Source organism: Gadus chalcogrammus, chromosome 12 (genome assembly GCF_026213295.1).
Source record: "Gadus chalcogrammus isolate NIFS_2021 chromosome 12, NIFS_Gcha_1.0, whole genome shotgun sequence".
Lineage (NCBI taxonomy): Eukaryota > Metazoa > Chordata > Actinopteri > Gadiformes > Gadidae > Gadus > Gadus chalcogrammus.
This window is the reverse complement of record NC_079423.1, coordinates 1066967-1092155: the sequence shown is the minus strand read 5'-3', so window position 1 is coordinate 1092155 and position 25189 is coordinate 1066967. Positions and strand designations below refer to the sequence as shown.

General features: G+C 41.8%; 1 protein-coding gene across 3 annotated transcripts in view; it reads right to left on the bottom strand.

The window, feature by feature from the left end:
* Positions 1-262: 262 nt before the first annotated feature.
* znhit6 (zinc finger HIT-type containing 6) overlaps positions 263-25189 on the bottom strand; it is a 55898-nt gene continuing 30971 nt past the window's right edge. Inside the window, exons 6-8 of one of the 3 annotated variants that reach the window (XM_056604424.1) lie at positions 11228-11296; positions 1087-1167; positions 263-480 (exon numbers count right to left, since the gene is read on the bottom strand). In XM_056604424.1, coding sequence (XP_056460399.1) covers positions 477-480; positions 1087-1167; positions 11228-11296 — 154 coding nt within the window. In that variant the 3' untranslated portion in view covers positions 263-476. Of the gene's footprint in view, positions 1168-11227; positions 11297-20209; positions 24975-25189 lie in introns of those variants that run through there. The other 2 variants (XM_056604425.1, XR_008897126.1) reach the window with 2 other exon arrangements.

Here is a 25189-nt window from a genome sequence, read left to right as displayed (position 1 = left end):
AGATCGTTTATTGGCCTGTGCATGTGCAACCGCGACCACTGACATACCATGGCATATGCCGTTCAGGAACGGCATATGCCATGGTATGTCAGTGGTCGCGGTTGCACATGCCACAGGCCAATAAACGATCTCGGAACGGCATATGCCGTTCCTGAACGGCATATGCCGTTCCGAGATCGTTTATTGGCCTGTGGCATGTGCAACCGCGACCACTGACATACCATGGCATATGCCGTTCCTGAACGGCATATGCCATGGTATGTCAGTGGTCGCGGTTGCACATGCCACAGGCCAATAAACGATCTCGGCCCTCTGTCAAATTTTGAACTGTAGTGTATGCTTCATAGGAGGAAGTGAAAAGGTTTTGATGGGCCTCAGCAAACCCCCAGATATCAAACGTCTTCAATCATTTTATAATTTCAAAATGGTCAATAATGTAATGACCTAGGCAAATCCCTTTTAATACCCGCACAAGTTTACCTGGTAAAAAAAAGCAGACAAAAAAGGAAGAATCAAAGGTTTGCAATAGGAATAATATTAATTCCTAGGAGGATTATTTGATATTGAAAGTCCCCTAAATGACATGCTAAAAACGAAAAAGCCTCTGTTGAGCTAGTTTAGTCTTGAAGATCCAAAGGAACACATGGGGTATATTCAACCCACTAGGGGTGCAAAGGTTCAGTTGGCCAACGGTTCCCAAGTAAAACAATGTGAGACATTAAATGTATTAAAAAGCTAGTTTTTGGTGATCTAGGTTAGGATATTTATACTAAAGTGTGTTAAGCACTAAATTGAGCCTGAACTGCTAGTGTGGACAATAAGTAATTTAAGGGAAGTTTTTATGGTGGAACAGCCACCATAACAATGTAATAAAAGTGAGAACTGAGTAATTAAAATAACCATAAACAATTGTATTGTGATGAGATGAGGAGGGACAAGACACTTGAATTTGCTAAACAAACTAGGCTTATTTTTAATCAATTACAAAATTGACTTTAAATTATGCAGTTTAACCTTCACACATATATGTCATACAGATAAATATAAAGCTTGCGTTTAAATAATAAAAATAAGTAGAAAGCTTACTTTTGGCGTTTGACGGGGTCTGACTTTGAAGGGTGTACATATGAAGTTAGGATCTGCTGGATAGTTTGCCCATCAGAAACCCTTGAAAGAGAATCACAAGCAAGCAAATAAATGGTTAATGACATTATGCTTAAAAGAAAAAGCTTGTATGTAGATATCCATACAAGATATTAGTTTGTCTACAAACACGTTTTTAATTACTTCCCAAAGATTTTCAAGGTTTTCTAAAGAGTCGCTTATTCCAAACAAGTTCCATCAACAAAGAAAAAAATCACTCAGGGATTTAACGCATTTTTGGCTTAATAATAATCAAAGTGTTTTTATTGATTTTCATATTCAAACATCAGACATCTCATACAAAACAAAATAGTAGGACTCAAAACATACATCACAAGTACAGGACAGTACACAGACAGAACAATAACAAGACAGATCCTACTACTAGACATCAGACATACCCACCACCCGTGTAGTCCAGACACTCTCGGGTTAAAAATAAATACATAAGTAGAAATGACAACAATAATAATAATAAAAAAAAAATATTTCATCTGCTCCAATTATGTTGGAGCAGATGAAAACTCACGTTCAAAATAGGAAATAAAAGGCTGCCAGACCTTAGAATATCTCTTAGTGTTGCCCTGCAAAGTAAATCTAAGAGGTTCTAATTTTCACCTCCTCTACCCACCGTTTGTGTGATGGCGGTGCTGCCTTTATCCAGTTAAATAAGATCAGTCTCCTGGCCAACAATGAAGAGAATGCTATTGCTTTCCTTTGAGCAATAGTTAATTGAGTTTCCCCTGGTGCCACACCAAAAATGGCTGCCAGAGGACCGGGCTCTATATTTTTGTCGTAGATGGATGAGAAGGTTTCATGTTGGCTGGCACCTGTTTACATCTAGGGCAAGTCGGATCAGCTCCCTGGTAAATTCTTCCCAGTTTGTCCCTCGTGAAATGAAGTCTGTGTAACACCTTAAACTGTATTAATCCATGTCTAACACGAATAGAAGAAGAATGTATTAGTTCTACTGCCCATCTCCATTCATCGTCCGATATGTCCAATTCTAATTCTTCCTCCCATTTCCTTTTTATGTAATCAAGGGATGGGGAAGCCACCCTCTGGATATTCACATAAAGCATAGAAACTGTCCCTTTAAGAGTCGGGTCCATGTCCAATAGCCCATCTATCCACCCACTCTGTGGTAATTCAAGGGATGAGGAGAATGTCTTTCTCACAAAATCTCGAATCTGAAAGTATCTGAAGTAGTTAGTCCTTAAGGGGATTCCATATTCCTTCTCCAGCTGAGCAGCAGACATAAATACACCATCTTTAAACAGATTTTTAACACATTCCACCCCAGCTCTATACCATTCCCTAAACGCTGCTCCCCCAAGGGCCGGAGAAAACAAGTGATTGCCATAAACGGGAGCAGACAGGAGGGCGTTTCTGTTTTTAAAATGAGTTCTGAATTGGACCCAGATTTTGATAGAGTCACGTACAACAGGGTTGTTTGTGTAAAGGTGTTTGCTTAAGGGCAGAGGAGCACAGACCAGGGAGCGTAGGGATACCGGGCTAGATGCATATCTTTCCATATGTACCCACACTGGGGTTTCATCATCATCTAACTGTGAGACCCAAAACGACAGCTTATGTAGGTTAGCAGCCCAATAATAATGCATATAATTTGGTAGGGCCAGGCCGCCCTCTTCTCTCTGCCTCTCTCTGAACTCTCTTCTTATCCGGGGGACTGTTTTTTTTCCAAATAAAGGTAGATGTACATTTATTCAGTTCTTTAAAAAAAGATTTAGGAATGAAAATTGGTATTGCCTGGAATAAAAACAGGAACCGTGGCATTACAGTCATTTTAACAGAATTTATCTTCCCTGCTAATGATATTGGGAGAGATGACCACCTTTCCATATCTAATTTTGCCTTGTCCAATGTAACTTTAAAGTTATGATTAAATAAGTCTTTGTATTTACTTGTTACAGTAACACCTAAATAGGTGAATTTATCTTTGTTTGTTGTAAAAGGATAGGCCTGGAATGATAGTCCCCTCGCCTGTTTAATAATTGGGAAAATAACACTTTTTTCTAGGTTAATTTTATAACCCGAAACCCTCCCAAAGTTTTCGATAATATCCAGAGCCACCGGGATGCTTGTGACAGGGTTCGACAGGAAAAGGAGGAGGTCGTCAGCGTATAGAGAAAGTTTATGGTTTTGCATCCCCCTGCGTATTCCCCCCAGTCCAGCAGCATTCCTCAGCATTATTGCAAGGGGCTCAATTGCCACAGCACAGAGCAGGGGTGACAAGGGGCACCCCTGTCTTGTTCCCCGAAACAGAGGAAAAGGATCAGATATTATACTATTTGTTCTTACCATAGCCTGGGGGTTCGCACATATTATCTCAATCCACAAACGAAAATTAGGACCAAATCCGAATCTCTCAAGGGCCGTGAACAAATAGAGATACTCTATTCTATCAAAGGCTTTGTGGGCATCTAAGGATATCACAATCTCGGGCTCAATGTTATCCTCGGCCGTGTATATCACATTAAAAAGGCGACGAAGATTACTGGAAAGTTGTCTGCCAGCAACAAACCCTGTCTGGTCAGGATGTATTATCTTACTTATAACAGGCCCAATCCTAGCTGCCAGGACCTTGGTCAATATCTTATAATCACATCCAAGTAGACTCACCGGGCGGTATGAACCACACTTGAGTGGATCTTTATTTTTCTTGAGGAGCACAGAGATCATAGCCTGTGACATTGTTTGAGGTAAAGTTTTTCTGTCAATGACCTCCTCATATACTCTACAGAGCAGGGGTATCAGTTTAGAGGCAAATGTTTTATAAAATTCACTCGGGAACCCATCAGGGCCCGGCGCTTTGCCTGTCTTCATGCTTCGAATCGCATTCTCTATCTCCCTTGCAGTCAGGGGACCCTCTAATCTATCCCTATCTGCCCTCTCTAAGGATGGCATTTCCAGATTTTCAAAAAAATCTTTCACTTGTCATTCTTTTCTTCTTTTCACCTGTCATTCACTTCCGAAGTATAAAGATCCTTATAAAAAGACTTAAATTGGTTGTTAATACCTTTCTGATCTATAAACGTATTCCCCAGGTTATCCCCTATCTCCACTATCATACCAGCGGCTGCTGACTGCTTCAGCTGGTGGCTGAGGAGCTTACCTGCACGCTCACCATGTTCATAGAAATCCTGTGTCGACCTAAGATATAGATCCTCCTCACGCTGATTTATTAAGATATCATACTCAGTTTGGAACAAAATAAGTTTTTTGTGTAGCTCCTCAGAGGGAGCCCTAGAATTTGCCAGGTCAACTTCTTTTATTGCCTTTGTTAATTCTGTGGTACGTTTCATCTTTCTTTTCCTTTCACCAGCATTGTATGAAATTATTTGTCCTCGAATATAAGCTTTTAAGGATTCCCACAAAATTTCAATATGACTGGGCTGTGATCGGATATTACTATACCAGAGTATTCTATACCTGTTACTATAGGGGTCAGTTTATTGTCTAATAAGAAGTAGTCAATCCTAGTATACGTCCGATGTGGTGGGGAATAAAAAGAGTACTGCCTGGAGGTTGAGTTTACGTATCTCCATGGATCAAATATACCATATACCTTACAGAAGGAGTTAATGCATTGCGCTGATTTGCTCAGTATACTGGGTGTTGGACTAGAGCGGTCCAGAGTTGAATCTAGGACACAATTCAAGTCTCCCCCTAGGATCAGATTATGAGTATCCAAATTTGGTAATAATGAGAATAGGTCCTTAAAAAATTGAACATTATCCCAATTGGGTGCATATATGTTTGCCAGAACCACTGGCATATTGAATAATTTTCCAACTACAATAACATACCGACCATGTTTATCTTTTATAGTGGTTGTTTCTACAAATTGTACATTCCTGTGTATGAGGATGGCCACTCCCCGACCCTTACTATTGAAATCCGAGTGATAAACCTGATAAAATCCCCCCCTACAGAGCTTGAGGTGGTCCCTGTTCAACAAATGCGTCTCCTGTAGATATACTATCTCTACTCCCTGGTCTCTCAAATGTGAAAATACCTTACTCCGTTTAGCTGGATTATTGATCGCCCTTACATTCCAGCTCATCAGTTTTGTGGCCATTCTGCTCGGATCCATGTTTGGTGCCATGTCAGAAGACTGTGGCCTTTGGCAACAAAAGCAAAAAAGTTAAAAGGAGGGGGTCTGGAAAGGAAGGGGGGGGCGTCACACACGCAGACACAGCCAATACATAACACATAACATATATAAACACTAACCCAAATATAATGCTCTTTAGCGAGCTCTCTCGTGGCCAACCGGTCCACCATCTCCTGCACACCAAGCCTACCGTGTGCAGCTCCGTGCATATCGCTCTTAGTCTGAAAAGTATAACATCACCCTTTTAACTTATTCACCTAATGGGAAAAACAAAAAGGGGGGAGCTCTCCACAATGAGGCCCTTAATAGGGCAAAGCAGTGAAATAAAAACAAAAAACAAATAAAGGGTAGGCAACAATAGTCAAGGGGGAACATTCAAACCTTGAATAGAGTAAAACAGTAGTATGAGGGAGGACAACAGTAGCTTGTAGAAAGATGAGGATTATAAATATGTATACATAACTTCTTTTTAAATATACACTGAAGCCAAATATTTTGTCAATGTTGTCAGGACTGGTGAACAATATCCTGCCTACATTAATCCCCCAACCAATTCAACAGTGTAAGCATGTATAGTATCTACTCAGCCAGAATCAGATCCGTCTATAGGTCTCACCCGGGGCTCAATTTCTTCTTGATGTAGTCCACAGCGTCTTTTGGGCTCTCGAAGCTTTTCGTTTGTCCTCCTTCTGGCATAATCACCAGTGTTGCCGGGTAACGTAGCCCGTATCTGACCCCCGTGCAGGTCCGCAGGAGGCTTCTTGCTTCTCTGAAGGCTGCTCTCTTACTGTTTACGTCCTGGGTGAAGTCTGGGAAGATGTGAATCCCTCCGCTCCGACCCTCGGGTGTTCTCTCCATTTCCCTCGCCCTCTTCAGTATCTCCTCTCTCTCTGTGTAGTAATGACATCTCACTACAAATGCTCTCGGTGGGCCTCCGTTCCCGTCTCGTCTCGCGCCGAGTGCCCGGTGTGCACGGTCCAGCGTCGGTGCCGCCGCTAGACCCAACTTTTCTTTCAGTAAGCCCGCCATAAACTCCGACGGCTTTTTGCCTGCCTCGGACCCTTCTTTTACCCCCACGACACGTATGTTGTTGCGCCGTGATCGCGCCTCGAGATCCTCACTGCGTCCCCTCAGCTTCAGTATCTCCTTCTCCATTTCTTTCAGTCTTGTCCCCATGTCAGTTATGGTGTCGGACTGATCATTTAACGTTTCATCTACCTCATTTTTCCGTTTGTCCATCCTATCAGCCAGACTTCTAATTTTATCAGCAACCAGCTTCACCTCCCCGCGTAGCAACTCAGATTGGGCTCTCGTGCTCTCTTCCAAACTTTTGGTCCATTTTTCCAACTCGGTTGTCATCTCTTTTCTTCCTTTTTCTATCTCTTCCTTACACTTTGCGATCTCAGTCTTTGTCTCCTCTCTGTATTTCGTAACCGCAACGTTGGCTTTTTTAATCTCGGACATCATGTCCTGAGCCCACTGAGGTATGCCGTCGGCTTGTGATGGGCTAACACTGACCCTGCTAGCTAAGGAGGCCACGCCGCTAGCCACCTGCTGCTTCTCTCCACCCGTTCGATTCGTTCAAGTCGTAATTTTTCGGTCTAAAAATGTACTGAAAGCGCACTTGCTAGTACCCGAACAAAACAGTATTCGTTCACTCCCCCAAACTGATAACAGTATGGCGATATTAATATTTTTTGACAACTTTTACACGGAGCCTCCGCACGCACGTCTTCACACGGCAAAGCACATCCGGAAGTCCATTTTTGGCTTAAAATACAGAATTCTGCACTACTTCGGCGGGGGAATCCCGTCAGTGGCACATCACAGGTAACCTAAAATTCACAGCGCTGAAATTTGTGCCGAATTATCTTTGTAGAGTGCAAAAAAAGTGAATTGCCCTTGCATGAACACGAGCGAGGCTTATGTAACTCTGCAAGCAATTGACCGCGGTTAGCGGAAAGAAAATGCTAATCAAGCAAACTCCGCTCCTGATATCTTGGTATATCCCATTACGAAAATATGAGTGTTCCTCGTATTACAGGCGAGGTTGAGCTTGCCGTTGGGTTAGTCTGAAAGATTTTAGTAATGAAGTTTCATTTGCCAACATTATAGTAGATTTAGATTACAACTGGTGCCACAAGTCACACAACGCTAAGACGTACCCAAGTGATGCAAAATATTTCATGGTTGGTACCCATTGTAAACTACAAAAAGTGAATAGTGAAACTTTGGAGTTAAGTAAATTTACAATACTGTAAGGGAGTGGTGCTCAAACCTTTTATAACAGCTGTACAAAGGGGTAGCACTATAACTGACAAATAAACACACAGCAAGTCATTACATTAAGAACAACTGTGTACCAACAACCGGTTTGAGAAATGTTAGGTTGAATATAAATAATCAAAGTCGGCCAGCACATTCATGACTGCCCCCCTAATGAGAAGGGGGCGCCTGCCTCTGCGAACACAGTTGTGCAATATCTGGATCTATCGAGGTCAGCTTCAGCCTCAGGTGTGACTCAGCATCAACCTGGCTGTTGAATTTGCTTCAAACCTTTGTCACATGATAATTCTGTTAAAGTCTCCTGCTGTCCAACAGTGAAGTCCTCTGGCATTTCAGATGTTTCAATGCTTAATGGGTTTCTCATCCAATTGTTCTCGTCTGCCATCAATGAGTAATATTTGACAATTGAATCGTGGACTTCCCAATTTACCCCTTCACCCAAACCCTCACCCCTCACTTTTGCGCGTTCACGCGAAAGGTAGCGTTGTCCCAATTGTCATTTTATCGAGGGGTAGGGGCCAAGGGGGAGGGCTTAAAACCCCTTGAAAGTACGAATTTCAATGGGCAGACTAACAAACGCGGGTTGTGACTTACTCCTGCAATACCTTGCGAGAAAATAAAGAATCAAGAAAAATCCTAGGAAGGATGAAGGGCGAAAGATACGACAGGATTAAAAACCACAAATTGAAGTGTTTTCTATGTTAAAAATCATTAAATAAATGATGACCATCGCATTATTATTATTATTATTATGCCGTTTCAATTTAGCATAGGCATTTTCTTTGTAACAAGCACAACCACCCAAAATCGCTACTATGTGCTTATCGCGAACTTGGTTAATAGAGAACTTTACAACATTGATATTTCATGACAGTACTGGATATATTACCATGTCCAATTTTGTTGAACAAAATGTGCCAATGATTGCCATATGTACCAGGGTCTCTCTTTTTTTGGCCCCTTTGAAAAAGTTATCGATAAAATGTGATTGTTGATGCCTTCTCAGACAGCAAAAATATGTTTTAAACCCATGCAAGAAAAATCACAACAGCTGAAGCCGGTATTGTGAAACACAAAACAACCGGCAACAAACTTGTCGGGTCTATTTAAGTAAACGCCGTCAACGGCTACTGATGTCTGATGTCGATGGGTTTTCCCATTTGATAGGGGAAGAATTTGCGAGGGGTAGGGTTAAAGGGTAGGCTTTAGTGGTAGGGGTGAGGGGGTGTAACAATTCACGTATTTGTACCGAACCGTCACGGTACAGGCCCTTCTGGGTGGTTACAGAGGTGGACCGCGGTGCGTAAATGTGGCGTACATAGCGTTAACATGGCTAATGTAAATACTTCGAGATGCAGATTTTAATACATGAAGTCGGAGTTCCCCCCGGACCGTATAGCCAAAGTATACTACTCTGACTCCCTAATCCTGATTCCGTAACTACGGAGACCCCTCGAGCATTCGCAGTTCTCCGTCGGGACGTCGGACACGTAATACAATTCGCCGCCCGATCAATCTTACAAGTTGACTACAAACCATGTAAGCAGTGTTGTAAATAAACTTCCAAAGCTTTTCAAATCTTATTCGTTTTTTTTAGTGGTCCTTAATGTGATAAAGTAAATAAGGCGCAAAGTCAAACCAGAGAAGTGATTCCGGAAATGATTTTGTTAGAGGACCAATCACAGTCCTTGCCGTCTCCGTTGCGTCGAAGGATAGTTAAAAAATATTGGATAAGTTACGGAGAGGATCTCCGACAGGCTCTCCGGCTACGTAGCCTGTAACTCTGTAGAGGGCTCCGCTCTCCGTACAGCACTTTAACATGCTCACGCATTTGAAAAGGCACCATCCAGGTGCTACTATCACCGTTGCTGTGAATAAAAACTAGCCCTGTGCAAACCCAGCTCACAACACTATTTCAACAATCCCTGTCTGGGAATTCAGAAATACCAATGCCATAACCAAGTTTATTGGTGTTTTCATTTCTGCTGATCTACGGAGATTCTCCGTTGTTGACAGAGTTTTTTTAAATGTTCCCCTTAACTTCAACCGTATCGTCCTGTACCGTACCGTGACTTCAAAACCGAGACACGTACCGAACCGTGACTTTTGTGTACCGTTACATCCCTATCCGACACGTTTTCTTAATCCAGTTTTTTCTTTCAGCACCGTTAGTTCGGTTGTAAGATAACGTTTGAGATGGCATGGTTTCATGGAAACATTTCGAAAAACATCATCGCATACCACCACATACCTGTGCGCGGTTAACTGTCAGTTATTTACAGTTCTGCTCGAAATATTCTCCTCCTGCCCGAACATACGTTTTTGAACCCTTCATAAATTTAGAGATTATATCTGGTCGTCAGTTTAGCTTGTAATCTTTGATGTTTAGGCGTGCTACAACCCTGACTACTAAACAGGTTGATATTGAAACAAATATTACGGGAAAGGCACAACTTATTTTAAACCGAATTTTAATGATCTTATGTTTAATACATTTCCATTCGTCCTAGTATTTAGACATCGTTTATCATACATATTTTTTTAATTGTACATTTTTTCTTAAATCCCTCTGCATACTAAATAGTGCATCACACACAACCAGTGGTACATGTACCACAGTTTGAGAACCAATGATCTCAAGTATTGTGTGTAGCCAGAATTGTATGTTTCGGATTTGGCTGCACTAATCGATATATAACGCCGTAGACCGGCAACTGTAGAACGACACTTGGATCCTCTTTCTTAAGGGGAACATATTATGAAAACAGCACTTTTCCTGGGATTTGGGGTGTTATTTTGGGTGTCTGGTGCTGCCACATGCATACAAACTTTAAGTCTGTACATGCCTTTGCTTTTTTTTGTGGACCAGCGAACGAGCGCTGGCAGAATTGTTCAAGCATATCAGAAGCAGGGAGATTCCAAAAAAGAAATGTCTAATTTGTCCGTTTGCCATGTGACGGCCTGGCAGGGAGTCCGGTGTAGTTGCCGGACTGCCGCCGAGCTCCCCCCGCCGGAGCTGCCGCCGAGCTCCCCCCGCCAGAGCTGCCGGACTGTCGCCGGAGCTCTCCGGTGGCAGTCCTTCAGCTTCGGCGGGGGAGCTCTGGCAGCACTCTTATTAGCCGATTGTGCTCCAGGAGTACAATCCCTTTCTTCTTTCTAATCTGGACTTCAGAGAGTCAAAGCCAAAATTCCTTTCCCCAAATTCTTCTCAACCATGGCCGAGATAACCCCCACTACAAGTCTTTACTTGTTGTGGAAGTACCAGAGACATCAGACGCAGTCTTTATGATTCAGAGGCGCACATAGCTTTTGGCCGTGATGATGATTATTATTATTATATAGATAGAGCTCCGGGAGTCCGCAAACGGCAACAGCTGAAACGGAGGCGGTAGGCAAGATTAAAAAAATAAATAATAATCTGGAGCTCGTACTATGTTTACTTGTTGGAAAACATATGTCACCTTTAAAGCCTCATCCACTTATAATCGTAAGTTCCAAAATGAAAATGTAATGGCATGAGTTAAAGACTCGCCCCAATAGTAGGCTCAATGTGTTTAATCCGCAAACTGTTAAACATAAGGTTCAAGTAACTCGCCTGTACTTCAAGTTACATGATGCTCGTGATGGTTAAGAAACATGCATGTGCTAAATTTGACTTACCTCCTCTCACTGAACCGTGTATTGCTCTGGGGAAAGATGAGCTCCAGGTGCCAAAGAAAGCGTTTCTCTCTAAAGGGGATGAACAGAGGGAAGATAGAGTAAACTCATTTTATGAGTTTGACAACAAACATGTCTGACCAACAATCATTAACGAAACTTCTCTCCCTGTTGGTGTGTAAAATGAGCACACAAGTCCCCATGGATACCATGACATACACTCAATATTAGGACACCAGCTGATGGATCTCACATAATGGTCCCTTTCGTAGTGCTGCTTGGGCAGTAACTATTCAAACATGTGGATGGACTTTTGCCGTTTCTGGGTGTGCTATACAAAACATTCAGCCCCTTGAGCCATGTACTATACTGTGCCAAGGGGCAATCTTGCATGGACAGTTAGAGATTGTAATGTAGTGGCAAGAAATACAGGAAGAACTTACATATTAAAAACAAAATAGATGTGAAATTGCTTAAACGGGACATATAAAAACAACTTTTCCTTAGATTTGGGGTGTTGTTTTGGGTCTCTGGTGCTGTCACACGCATGGACTGCAGAGAGTGAATGCTAATTGGATGTTATTTTACGTCCCTCAGGGAGTGAACGCTGATTGGCTGATACCCCTGCCGAGGCATTTATATAGAAATAAGAAGATAAAACAAACATACCGTGATATAATACCGTTTCCGACTACGCCTCAAATCAAAACAGTGAAATAATTTGTAGTCCAAACCGTACAGCCCTAGACTGGGTAGCCCCGCACGTTCTACCTGCGATTTGAGTTCGCCCTGCAGAAGGGTCTGGAGAACAGCTATACAATTCTTTCTAGTTTCGATACGTTTTTGCTGGAGCCATAGACGTCGATTACACCGGGGACGCTGGGGACCCGTCGCCCTGTCAGGGCTTATTTTCCCGATTATGACCGGCGTTCTATACATTATCCCTTACTTATTACACGGCTCATAATGACTGCTCCATTCACTTGCATGGGCCTTCCTAATGTTCAGCTGTCAATTATTTTTGTTTATTACACGGCTCTTCTCAATGCAGTGGAATGCTCACGTCCCGCATATTTGACCGCTGTCAAGGAAAGTGTTGCTTTTTGGCTCTGATTCTCGTCATCTGTATCACTCCGCAGTCTGGTAACTTATCAACCCCAGCGTATTCGGTTGATAAGCGACGTCAACGACTTTGGCAAACTATTTCTCTTCTGATCAACGCTAATAACAAATATTTTCGATTTGGCAAGTAGCCATTACTAATAATACCAATACTCTTTGTCTGAGATGATGAGGCATCAGACAATCAAGTCATTTTAGCCTGAATACATAGGTAGAAAGCACCAGAGCAGGCTGCTAGTTCCATGGACTGTATCAGAACGATAACCTGTTGAACTAAATGGATGTGGTAGGCTACACCATGGGATGCATCTGCAGACCACTGCCACATAAATAAAGGTTAGACGTGATATTTATTGCTTAAGATTTGCTGGTGCTGTGAGAGACGCCGAGATCGTTTATTGGCCTGTGGCATGTGCCACCACGGCCACTGACATACCATGGCATATGCCGTTCTGAAACGGTAACTGCCGTTCTGAAACGGTAACTGCCGTCGCGACCACTGACATACCATGGCATATGCCGTTTTGGAACGGCAACTGCCGCTCTGGAACGGCAACTGCCGCTCTGAAACGGCAACTGCCGCTCTGAAACGGCAACTGCCGCTCTGGAACGGCAACTGCCGCTCTGGAACGGCAACTGCCGCTCTGGAACGGCAACTGCCGCTCTGGAACGGCAACTGCCGCTCTGGAACGGCAACTGCCGCTCTGGAACGGCAACTGCCGCTCTGGAACGGCAACTGCCGTTCTGAAACGGCAACTGCCGCTCTGGAACGGCAACTGCCGTTCTGAAACGGCGACTGCCGTTCTGAAACGGCGACTGCCGCTCTGGAACGGCAACTGCCGTTCTGAAACGGCAACTGCCGCTCTGGAACGGCAACTGCCGTTCTGAAACGGCAACTGCCGCTCTGGAACGGCAACTGCCGTTCTGAAACGGCAACTGCCGCTCTGGAACGGCAACGATCTGTTTGTTGTCTTTTGTAATGACAGATGCTTTTGAAAACAGCCAGACTTGCTCCGGTGACGGTAGTTGGCCTAGCCACCTAAACAGGTCTGTTTAGGTGGCTATCAGTGGCGGCTGGTAGTTTTTTAAAGTGAGGGAGGAAGGACCGCACGCTTGGTTGCCATCGGCCTGCTTGCACTGTTGGTGTATGGTGGCATAAGAATGTGAGACTCAAGTTGTTTCAGGGTGTTTTGGTGAACTACAAAATAGTAGGGAGGGATAGTTATGTGAATAAATGTGATACAAAGCCACCAGTGGCATCACTGTAATATGAAAGCTGGTGGGCAGCATGTCTTTGAAATGGACTACAAGGGCAGAAGGAAAGGATGCAAAGCCCATTAGTCAAATCAGGCCTACTATTGATTTGTAAAAGTAAATAAAAAAATCTGGGCCTTTTTTTGCCCTCAATGACCGAAGTCATTGGTTGTAATTTAGTTATGTTTATTTTCAGGTACAATTGTTTTAAGAAAAGACTGACCAAAAGTGATGCCATTTAAAATGCATCATGCTCTGAATCATTCACCCTTTCCACAATATCAAACAGAACGGTCAGAGTAGCAAACTAGTAAAAGAACGAGAACATTATTCTAGATTCAACCTGATCTATAGGCATGGTGCCTAGCAAGGAAAGTCGCATAGCAGCATCAACGTGAACTTGATACGAGTCGTGGCGTTTGGTTGCCCTATCAAGATTTTTCACATCAGGGAAAAAATAAACAGCCCACTTGCCATTATTCATTAGAAAACAGGGCCAGCAATACAGTCGATTGCTAGTAATGCTACCAGTAAGCCATGAGTACCTAGCAAACCATGTAGCACCCACAACACTGACGTTGCCATTACTTTTGGTGATCTCGATTTTGCAAAGTGGTCTACCTTTTTCTTTGGTCGCTAACTTAGCACTGTAACTCAATGATAATTTTCCCAGCCTAAAGCGGTTAAAAGTAGCCCAATTGGGTGGGAAATCTGCCCAATCTGGCAACACTGCTCATCAGCCAGGGATCCTGCTGATTGGTTCATAGCGCAGCGCGACTAGATTTTTGCGCGAATCAGACACCTGTAAGGTCACACCCACTCAGAGGAGGACTTTCCTCCTCTCTCCCATTGAAACCCATGTTATTCACCGGCCGCCAGTACATTCTGGGAAATGAATGGGAGTCAACGGAGGCTGAGGGAGGACCTTCCTCCCTGAAGTAATTTTCAAAAGGCGATGGGGGTGCTAATGTCCCTTTACCCAGGGAAATGAACATCATATATTCAAAGGCATTAAAGTAGTCATATTTAAGGGCATTAATTCATTACAGTAGTTTGGGCAATCTACATTTTTTATTCTCAACAATGTTGAGGATCTTCCTCCCTCTCCTCAATGGAGAAGCCTCCACTGGTGGCTATAGAGCTATAGTCTATTGCTGTGTTCCAATATCAATACTATCCGCAGTCATTATACTTAGTTTGAGTACATAGTGCGTTGCAATTAAGATCAGGGCGATAGGAAGTGTAGTGAAAGGACCCGGATGGTATACTCAGAACGGTCAAACCGCGGGGTGTGGATTGATTTACGCTTTTCGTGCTCTACGGCAGCCATCTTAGCTACGTAGCGGAAGAGGCAGAGCCAGGCTGAGCCAACGTCGGCGCATTTTCTTTAATAGGTCCATGCATTTTCCACATATCCTGCATTAATGGAGTCATTTTGTAGTTTTAATAGCTTTTTATAACTACTATGTGTAAAGAGTTCACCGTTCAAAGCGGGATGTTTAATGCGGGGAAGGAGCCGCGGCGGAAGTTGCGATCGTAGTTTCCGGTTAGTGCACCACAGAGCCAGGGCCCGGATTCACAAAAGTGTTCTTAAGATAAAACTTAAGAAAATATATAAGAAGTTCCTTAGAATATTCTTCAACGCTATTCACCATTTCCAAAGAATTGTCGATTGTCTTACGAACTTCTTCGTTTTCTCACTTAGGACGTTTTCTCACTCAAAATGTAAGTTAATAAGTGTATCTGACACTAACTGTTTTACCTAACCATATATTTTGATACTGTTTAATTTACAATCGTTCCACTCACAGCTGTTACAGAGTCCCGGGGATGACCTGACATTATTACAGCTAATCTCGGAAACCTTTCATACGCCTGCCACACCTGCCACATCCAGAAGCAACACGGAGGACATGGTCTCCCTTCAGTGTCAGCTTTTGGAGGAAGTAAAATTGCTGAGGATTAATCAGGAGCAACTTCTGCAGGTGAAGAGGGGAAAGCTGCTTGTCGAGAGGGAGAAGCTTCGCCTTGCCCAAGCCAAGTTTGATTTAAAAAAATAATTGAATGTGGAACCTAGAATAAAATAGCAATCACTCAGAGGTTTTCATGTGTTGTTTATTGTGGGTTTTTTTCACATGAATCTCCTCCTTATGAGGTCTTGTCTCACTTGCATGCCAGTGTTACATGGGGCAGGGACTGGGACATCTCCCTCGGGGTCATCATCATCTGGGATATCAGGGATTGGCAAGCGGTACATAATGCAGATGTTGTGGAGGATAAAAGCACAGGTAATAATTTTACATGCCCTCTCAGGAGTGTACTGGAGCACTCCACCAGAACGGTCAATATACCCAAACCTTGACTTCACTGCACCCCTCCACAACACTATGCGTCGTTCGTTCTCTTTTCAGATCAACAGAAGCTATCAGCTAGAAAAAGAATGGCTGGCCTACTGAGCCTATACTGTCTGATTAAGACATGATCAGGGAGTGCTAGTGGATCCACTCTGTCTCTCAGAGGCCTTGGTGGATTATCCTCCCTAGCTGCCACCCAAAGAACTTCCATCTAAAAGGAATAATAGTAAGGACATGGTTTCATTAACTTGGCCTACTTAAAAACATGTGTTCATAGTGATTAATTAAGTAGTACACACATCAATAACTGTCTCCATGATTTACTACATGGTTCCTACAGCTTAATGAAAGTTAAATTTAAGACTTTAAGACTTTTTTTAATGCCACTTGAAAGGAAATTTAAGACCAACGACACAATAAACACTAGTGGAAAAATGTATTTGAACATATTTCCAGTATCAGTAGGCTTTTTGGACAGAAACAAAAATGACCTCTGGCGCACCTGAACGACGTGCATCTGAGTCACGGCCGCAAAACAAATGTTTTGTTGGTTCCGCTCTCGTGATTGCGCAACATTACTTCTATTAATTTATATTAGGGCTATAACGATACACCAACTCACGATTCGGTTTGTAGCACGATTTTTGACCCACGGTTCGATACATCCCATGATTTTTTCAAATTAAAAAAGCATTTTATTTCAACATCACTTATATAACAATTAACTTAATGTCAAATTTAATAACAAATAATTTGGAACACTGAACAGATTTGAACAGAAAGAATACTATTAAAGTATAGCTAAATTAATAAATAACCAAATATTGTAGTTGGAGCAAAAACCCTCAACTAGTTTGGAGGTTTAGTCAAATATCCTATTGGCGCTTCTTATTAGGCTATGCAGCTTAACTAACGACGTAATCAGGCCGTATAGAATGCAAAATGTTTAATAGCCTAACTTTCAATAGATGGGAAAAAACATGAACATCTAACATGAACGTCGCAATAACGAGGCATAGTGTTACGAGTAGCGTATGTGTGTGCGCGAGAACGGTAGTGTGCGTATGTGTGTGTGTGTGACGTCAGCGAGTGAGTGGACGAGCGAGGAGAGCGAGCGGTGAGAGGCAATTTTTTTTTTTTTTTCGCACTTGGACCACTCTGGATAAATGTCGTTCATATCGCATATGAGGACTGCGATGGCTGTGGAGAAATGAAATCCTCCGTAGCCACGGAGAGCTGTCATCAAAGAAAGGGCATCTCGTCGCAAACTTACGGCATCGATAAGAGGGGGCGGTGTCAGCAGACTATTATTTAGACAAATTATTAGCAAATTTCAACCGACAATTTGACCGGAGAGTTAGAAATTGCGTATCGCGCTTCTGCCTTCTCACACCGCGAGACAGGTTCGTGGCTTTGAGTCATAGGCGTCGATTACGCCGGGGACGCCGGGGACGCAGACAACCAGTTTTCGTAAAGACTAATTTTGTCCCCACCAGAAAAATAAAAAAAAAAAAAATGAAAAAAAAAAAATATATAGTTTTTTAAAAAAATGAATGTTTATAGCGCGAGACAGATGCGAACCAATTAGGGATGTGTCGGTCGCGACTGATTCGTTACAAAGAACGAATCCCGAACGTGAACGACAAGAACTGGTTCCCCAAAACAAGAAGAACTGGTTCTTTGATTATTTTTTTTTAACATCAACCAAACATATGGTCACGTAAATAAAATATACAAACGAACAGAGCTCCGTCTCCCCGCGACTCATATTGATTGAGTCTACAACTTCCTCAAAGATTCAGCCAATGAGAGGTAACAATGGTGTTGGAATGGCACCTGGGTAAACCAATGACAAGGCGGTACCGTCGAATATGCGCGCTTTCTCTCTCTGACGTATCTTGGGTCATACCATTCGACTCATATATCCCCCTACATTTTTTCGAAAATAGACTTGACCTCCATCTGTTTATTGGATAAACACATTTCCCAAACCCAGGAGTCTTTGCTCCATTCTACATCAATTTAAGAACAAACAAAGAAATTAAACTGCAGTTCGTATTTTTTATTTATGACCATGCAAGTTCTGTAATGCCTGAACAATGAAGAATTAAATGTAAAGTAAAATAAAATTATAAATGTAAAACCATGAATGAAATATAGAGAGTAAGCAAGTGGTATAAATATTGGTGGGACGTTCGACATACTATATAGCAGGCATCTCCAAACGGCGGACTGCGGATTTGACGGTCCTATCCGGACCCACGACATATTAAAAAAAAAAAAAAATTATAAAAAAAAGTTTTTTTATTTTTAATTTTTTTTAAGATGTAATCTGACGTAACGAACGAATCAAAACGAACGAATCAAATAAACGAATCGTTATAGTGAACTGAACTGAAAGAACTAGTTCCCGGAAAAGAATCATTTTGCCCATCCCTAGAACCAATCCACAAAAAAACGATCTGCATACGGCACACAAGCCAGCCGTCAACAATTTGCAACAATTATAACATTTGGATGAGTAGTTCTAGAATGGGGGAGGGGTGGGTGGTACGGTGGGCGGCTCCTTCTCTGTGTAATCTGAACCTGACTGCTTGCTACGCACTTCCATGGACAATCTGCTGCGGTTGCAGCCTCATGCATTTGAGGAAAGGAGGTCCGGAGGAGGTAACGTAACGTATCTATATTTATTCATGATGATGACAATCTGTACAAACTCCTTTGTCGTAGTTTGACCGAGGGCAGCGAACGATTTATCTTGATAGTTTCTATCATTGAAGCTATAGCCAACATTAGCTTCACTAAGTTCTGATTGACTTAGTTCCTCTCCCTGATCAAATGTAAACAAAGACAGAAGATTGATAACTTAATTGATTTAGCTCCGTCTTATTTATTTATTTTAAAATGCAGTGTTTTCTCCTTTTAGGAACTTGTTTCTGCCAACTCACCTCTTCATTGCCATCTACCAGTTCCTGCCTTTCATTAAGCTCTGATGTTCCTTATAAATAAATAAAAATGTGTTAACTCAATTGATTATGCCCTCTATTTTATGAGATTTATGTGGTGTGCAAACAAAAGTCTTGTAACCTTTATTGTAATGATTTGACCACTATGACGGTATGTTGGTTGTGGTATATGTTATCAATATTGTAATTGGTTTTTGACAAAATATTGGTTTGGAGTGTGCGGTTGCCTGGTACCATGGTTGTTACTTGGTACAAATAATATGGATGATTTACGACCATCTAGTGGGGAGTCTGAAAACTGCTAACGAAACGTCATTGAAGTGAAAATAAAATAAATCATTCGTACTGTTGTAAATTCAAAATGAATTTAAATAGGAAAGCTAAACGTTGAAGCACATAGGGCAAAACACTCCAGTAGCACTAGGCATGCTAGCCAACAGTGTGTCGCGCTGGTATAGGCTAGCTAGCTAAAAAAACCTCAAGAATTACAATATATTTCTAGAATAAATATTAATTTAGCTGAGCTCATAAGACACTAGCACACTTACTGTGCATGTCAGCTTAAATTGCTTGGCTTTAAAAAAAGCTCTGATGTCCTGTCCACTCCTTTTTGACATTTTGCTGTATAATTAACTAGGTAGGATCAGAAAATGTCGGGCTCTGGTTGTATCGCTATCTCGTCTTTTTTCAGTTGTGACTAGATGTCCCCTCTGCGGCGCCGTAGTTGTGGATTATTTTCGTATGAGGTGCCAGCCTGACTTGGACAATGAATGAGATATTAATACCAATACTCTATGGCTGGTATGCAATGATGAGGCATCAGACAGTCAATTAATTTTAGCCTGAATACATAGGTAAAAAGCACCAGACCGCTAGTACCATGGATGGACAGTGTCAGAGCGAAAACCTGTTGAACTAAATGGATGTGGTTAGGCAGCAGGCACGCAGGCTACACCGCGGGATACATCTGCAGACCACTGGCACGTTAATAAAGGTAAGATGCGATATTTATTGCTTAAGATTTGCTGGTACTTTGGCGAGATCTTTTGTGTTTTTTGCCCTCATGTGGTCAGCTGTTTTAACTTGAAATAGTACTACTAGCCATAGCCTCCAAGTAGCCTAACTTAAATTATCCAGTGTTAGCGTTCTTACGGTGTTGGGTATAGACTAGTGGAGATTACGATAGTGGAGTCGGTGGAGTCAGTCTCTTGTTGACTCAAAGTGACTTTTGGTCATTCGCTTTGCTTGAATTATGGAATGATTGTGTGTGTGTGGGGGGGGGGGGGGGGGGGGGGGGGGAGTGCATGGGTTTTGGTCAGGATGCCATGTAGATTGGATGGATGTGTGTTGTGAATTGAGAACAGCCAGCTCATGATGTGATATAAAGCGTTCAGATATAATTATTTTTAGCTTTTTCGATCTTGACATTTGTAGTGCTGTGTGTATACGTTTGCCCCTTCTGAACTTAAACACGTAGGTAATAAGCCCCTCTTTGTTTATTTTGGTATAGCTCATGTCATGTCACGTCAACATTGAGTGCATCATGGAGCAGAACATTGTGGGTCATCATGTCCAATGCTTTTTGAAAACGCTTTCTTCATAAAACGTGTCAGACATAATTTTTTTGTAAAAATCTTATTAATTAGTAAGCTACACAGGTATCCCGTCTTCAGAACCTTTCATGACCTGCGTTAAAGAAAAATAAGGTGCATCCCCAGCACTTCTAAAAATGCATTCCAGATTGCGTCTCTGTCCCCACCACATTTCAAACCAAACTGACGCCAATGCTTTGAGTGTTGCGAATTCGGTTTCGATACGCGTATCGTTACAGCCCTAATTTATATATATAAAAAATGTTAACTATTCTTTTTTAGATTTGAGACAAATTACAATCATAAAATCCTACTTACCATGTGTAAACATTTTTAAGACTTTTGAAAGATGGATTTAAGACTTTTTAATGCTATTTAAGGCCTTATTTTTCAATTTATGAATTTAAGACTTTTTAAGGATCCGCGGGAACCCAGTACTAAGAGTACATTGTAGTGTAATCAACAGGCACACATGTCACACAGATTGAAATGTCCATTTCAACTATATCTCAACTGCCAAAATAAGCTCTATGTAATAGGCTACATAAAAAATAATAATAATAATACTCTGACCCACTTAAATTACATTGTCTAGGACTACCACATAATAAATAATAATAAAAAAAAAGTCATACAAAGTTGTTGAAGTAAATACATATCAAGACTTACCTTTTCACTGCAGCTGGTTTAAGAATGGTTTAAGAATGGCTTCTCTTAAAGTTGTGAAGAAACTTGAGAAGAAATTCAAGAATCTCATTTGTTAAGAAAGTTAAGAAAGTTAAAAAAAAAGTTTAGAGAAAACTAAGAAATTCTTCAAGAATATCAAATCTTCTTAAATTTTGTCTAAAGAACATAGTTAAGAAAAAAGTGCTACTTAAGAACTTTTTACTTCTTAAGAATGCTTTGTGAATCCGGGCCCCGCCTCTGTGGTGCACTAACCGGAAACTACGATCGCAACTTCCACCGCGGCTCCTTCCCCGCATTAAACATCCCGCTTTGAACGGTGAACTCTTTACCCATAGTAGTTATAAAAAGCTATTAAAACTACAAAATTACTCCATTAATGCAGGATATGTGGAAAATGCATGGACCTATTAAAGAAAATGCGCCGACGTTGGCTCAGCCTGGCTCCGCCTCTTCAGCTACGTAGCTAAGATGGCTGCCGTAGAGCACGAAAAGCGTACATCAATCCACATTTTCTTTGACCGTTTTGAGTATACCATCCGGGTCCTTTCACTACACTTCCTATCACCCTGATCTTAATTGCAACGCACTACGTACTCAAACTAAGTATAATGTCTGCGGATAGTATTGATATTGGAACACAGCAATGCTCTATAGCCACCTAAACAGACCTGTTTAGGTGGCTAGGCCAACTACCGTCACCGGAGCAAGTCCGGCTGCTTTCAAAAGCAACCTGGTCTCACAGGAATTTGTGTAATGACTACGGACGCTTAACTCGAAATCCGTGGCCACATCACGGAAACACGCCAATTTCCGTGATGTGGCCACGGAATTCTCTCCAATGCAAGTTAATGACACTGATGTTCCTTGGCTCACACGGATCCCCGTTTCAACGAGCGAGTCGACCACGGGGATTAATTCAAAACCCGTGGTGGTCTCACTGAAACACTTAAATTGTCCTTGATGTGTCCACGGAAGTTGCTCCAATGCAAGTAAATGACACTGATATTCCGTGGCACACACACACAGATTCCCGTTTCAATCTGTGTGTGTGCCAAAGTTGACCACGGGGGGGGCTTGACTCAAAATCCGTGCTGGTCTGACGGAATCACTTAAACACATTCTCACTCCGAACGCGTCGATTTTTGACGAACGGTCAGTGACTTTGGCTTCAGTTTCTGACGCAAAAGGGTACCCTTGTGCTTTTTTGACGCATGGGGTTTTCAACTCGTTACAATGTAACCCCTTCACGGGGGAACCGACGGCTGCGCATAGAGACGCTATGAGCATTCATCCCATTGGCTAACGGTGGACCTTGCGCTTCTTTTTTCGACGCAGGGGGTTTTCCACTCATTGCAATGTAATCCCTCCACGGCAATATATGAAGCTATGAGCATTCATCCCATTGGCTAACGGAAGAGCCGATGGCTGCACATAGAGACGCTATGAGCATTCATCCCATTGGCTAACGGAGGACCATGTGCTTCTTTTTTCGACGCAGGGGGTTTTCCACTCATTGCGATGTAATCCCTCCACGGCAATATATGAAGCTATGAGCATTCATCCCATTGGCTAACGGAAGACCCGGTGGCTGCGCATTAACGGCGAAGTTAGTGAAATCTGTGACATTCCTCAACACAACTACACCAACGTGTCCTTGTTAATTACAAAACATGTATGGGTTAAGTTTATGGGCATCAGTTGTCCTGTTTTGTGTTTTGATTGAGAGAAACAATCGTTTTTTTGATCAGTGTTGGGTAGCTGAGGTCGTTGCTATAGAGGCCACGTCCGTGCGCTTTTTTTGACTACTGATAGAGCAACCCTTTGTCATCAAAATTACGTTCCCAGAGAACTATTCGGCATTCTCAATTACGTTTGTCTAAAAAACATATTTTGTCCGTAGGCCTACAATACGTTTTATTGAACATATTGTAATGACCTCGCCGGTGACATAACGATGTTGAGTCATTAGTAATTGAAAAAAAAAGACAAAAAGCCAACGGGTTTTCCATTGGATTTTGGATTATTGCAGAAAAATTAGGGATGCACCGATATGAAAATTCTGACCGATACCGATATCCGATATTAAAATTGCTGTTACGGCCGATAACCGATATTTACCGATATCGATATTGGTATAAAAACAAGTTTCTATGATGATTTTGTATACTGAAGAACATGTAAACACTGAATATGAAAAAGTTATTTCTTTCTTTATTTACCAAAACTTCGAAATACATTGTTTCTTCAACAAGTTACAGGGCATCCATAACAAACACAAGTTACTAACAGTGTTAGTTTTAGGCTACTTTTACAACTTGCATCTATGAAAAAGTTTGGATCATAAATCACAATAACCATCACAAATCAAAATGTCTTGATAAGGTTTTATAACTTAAAATCAAATTTGCCAATATTCATGGAAACCAGACACTTGTCTAATAAATTACAAAAAGTGTTTCAAGTTTAAGTCAATTTCAACTCAAATCTGTGAAATAGGCTAAATCAAATATATCAAGGGAGGTTGGTTGTAGTCTTTTCACTCGGTTCTAGCCCTACTGTTGATCCGGAGAACCGAGCGAAAAGACTACAACCAAATATAAACATATCCGCTTCCGGTTCCGGTTTCCGTGGATTTCCGGGATTACGGAACGCCAAATAAAACACAACAGAAACTGTATTTCGCTACGATAATGTATATAATGATTTGACACGGCATCCTCCGCACATTACTTCGGCTTTGCAAGTACTGCATATTGCAATTCGAGTACCTTCATTTGAGACCGTAAAAAACATCCTACCGCCGACATTGATTCTTTTCAGTTAAAGTGACAAACACTCCTGTACTGCCTCTCCGTGCGTCTCTGGCTGCGTCACTGACAATGTCACATGACCAAACAAGCTGCGCATGGGCAAGCTGCGCATCACTTCCTTTAGGGCTTCGGCCTCCTAATTGATCATTGTAGTAGGCTATAATTGAAGGCCCTCTTTCATATATATATATGATACCTCCACCACTGGGACGTGGCAACAATTCTCCAAATCCATATGGGGAGGGGGGGATGCTTGTGGACAGTAGGGGTTTACCCTAGACATAAATAGGAAGTAAAATCAGGAGAAGGAATGACCTCTCACAAATATTTATTTAATAAATTGTTTCAAATAACCCTCCCTCGTTAAATCAATGAGCTTGCTGTTTTGCTTTCAAAAATTAGTTATAGAAGAAGTCTAAACTGCAGAAAATAAACACATCCAAGCTGCTTTTTAAGGATACCTTGGAATATCTGTCTATTTTTCAAGCATCGGACCCTAGTTTACGACAAAAACAACCCAATTGACGGCAGCTCCTTTGCCTTGTGGTTTTTAGAGCCACGAGTATTAGAGGGGGCGGTCGATAGCAACCACCATAGCAACCATGACGGTCAAGTGACTGGATTCAGCCCCGTTGAAAAAAATAGAATACCTCCCTACACACTCAGTAGTAGATTAATGATATTTAAATTATTATGACCATGAAGTCTTTATTTGCATGGGTTTACATTTCGTTGTGTAGCATGGAAAAATCGGAGAAACACTCCCATTCAGAATGCATTGGTTTACACTTCGTTCTTTGGAGCACGGTTATTTTTATTTATTTATTTATTTTCCGTTTTTGAGGAGTAGAGGATTTTTCTGCAATAATCCAAAATCCAATGGAAAACCCGTTGGCTTTTTGTCAAGGGAACCGAGGGCGACGCTCACTTCCGGGTTTGCCTTCATCCCTCTCCACCACTCTATACTGTAAAAACACATGTTCAAGTTGAATGATAATGCATGAATTTATTCTTTATTCTGCCATAGTAACACGGTAAATAAATGGCAAAAATAGGCTGAGAACGAATTCGTATTTACGATATTGTAGCGACCCTGGGACAGTTAAATAGTTTGTGTGTCATGTGTTGCATTGTAATTCGTTGTCCGTTATGCCAGTTGTTCTGTGTGCATGTATTGTAA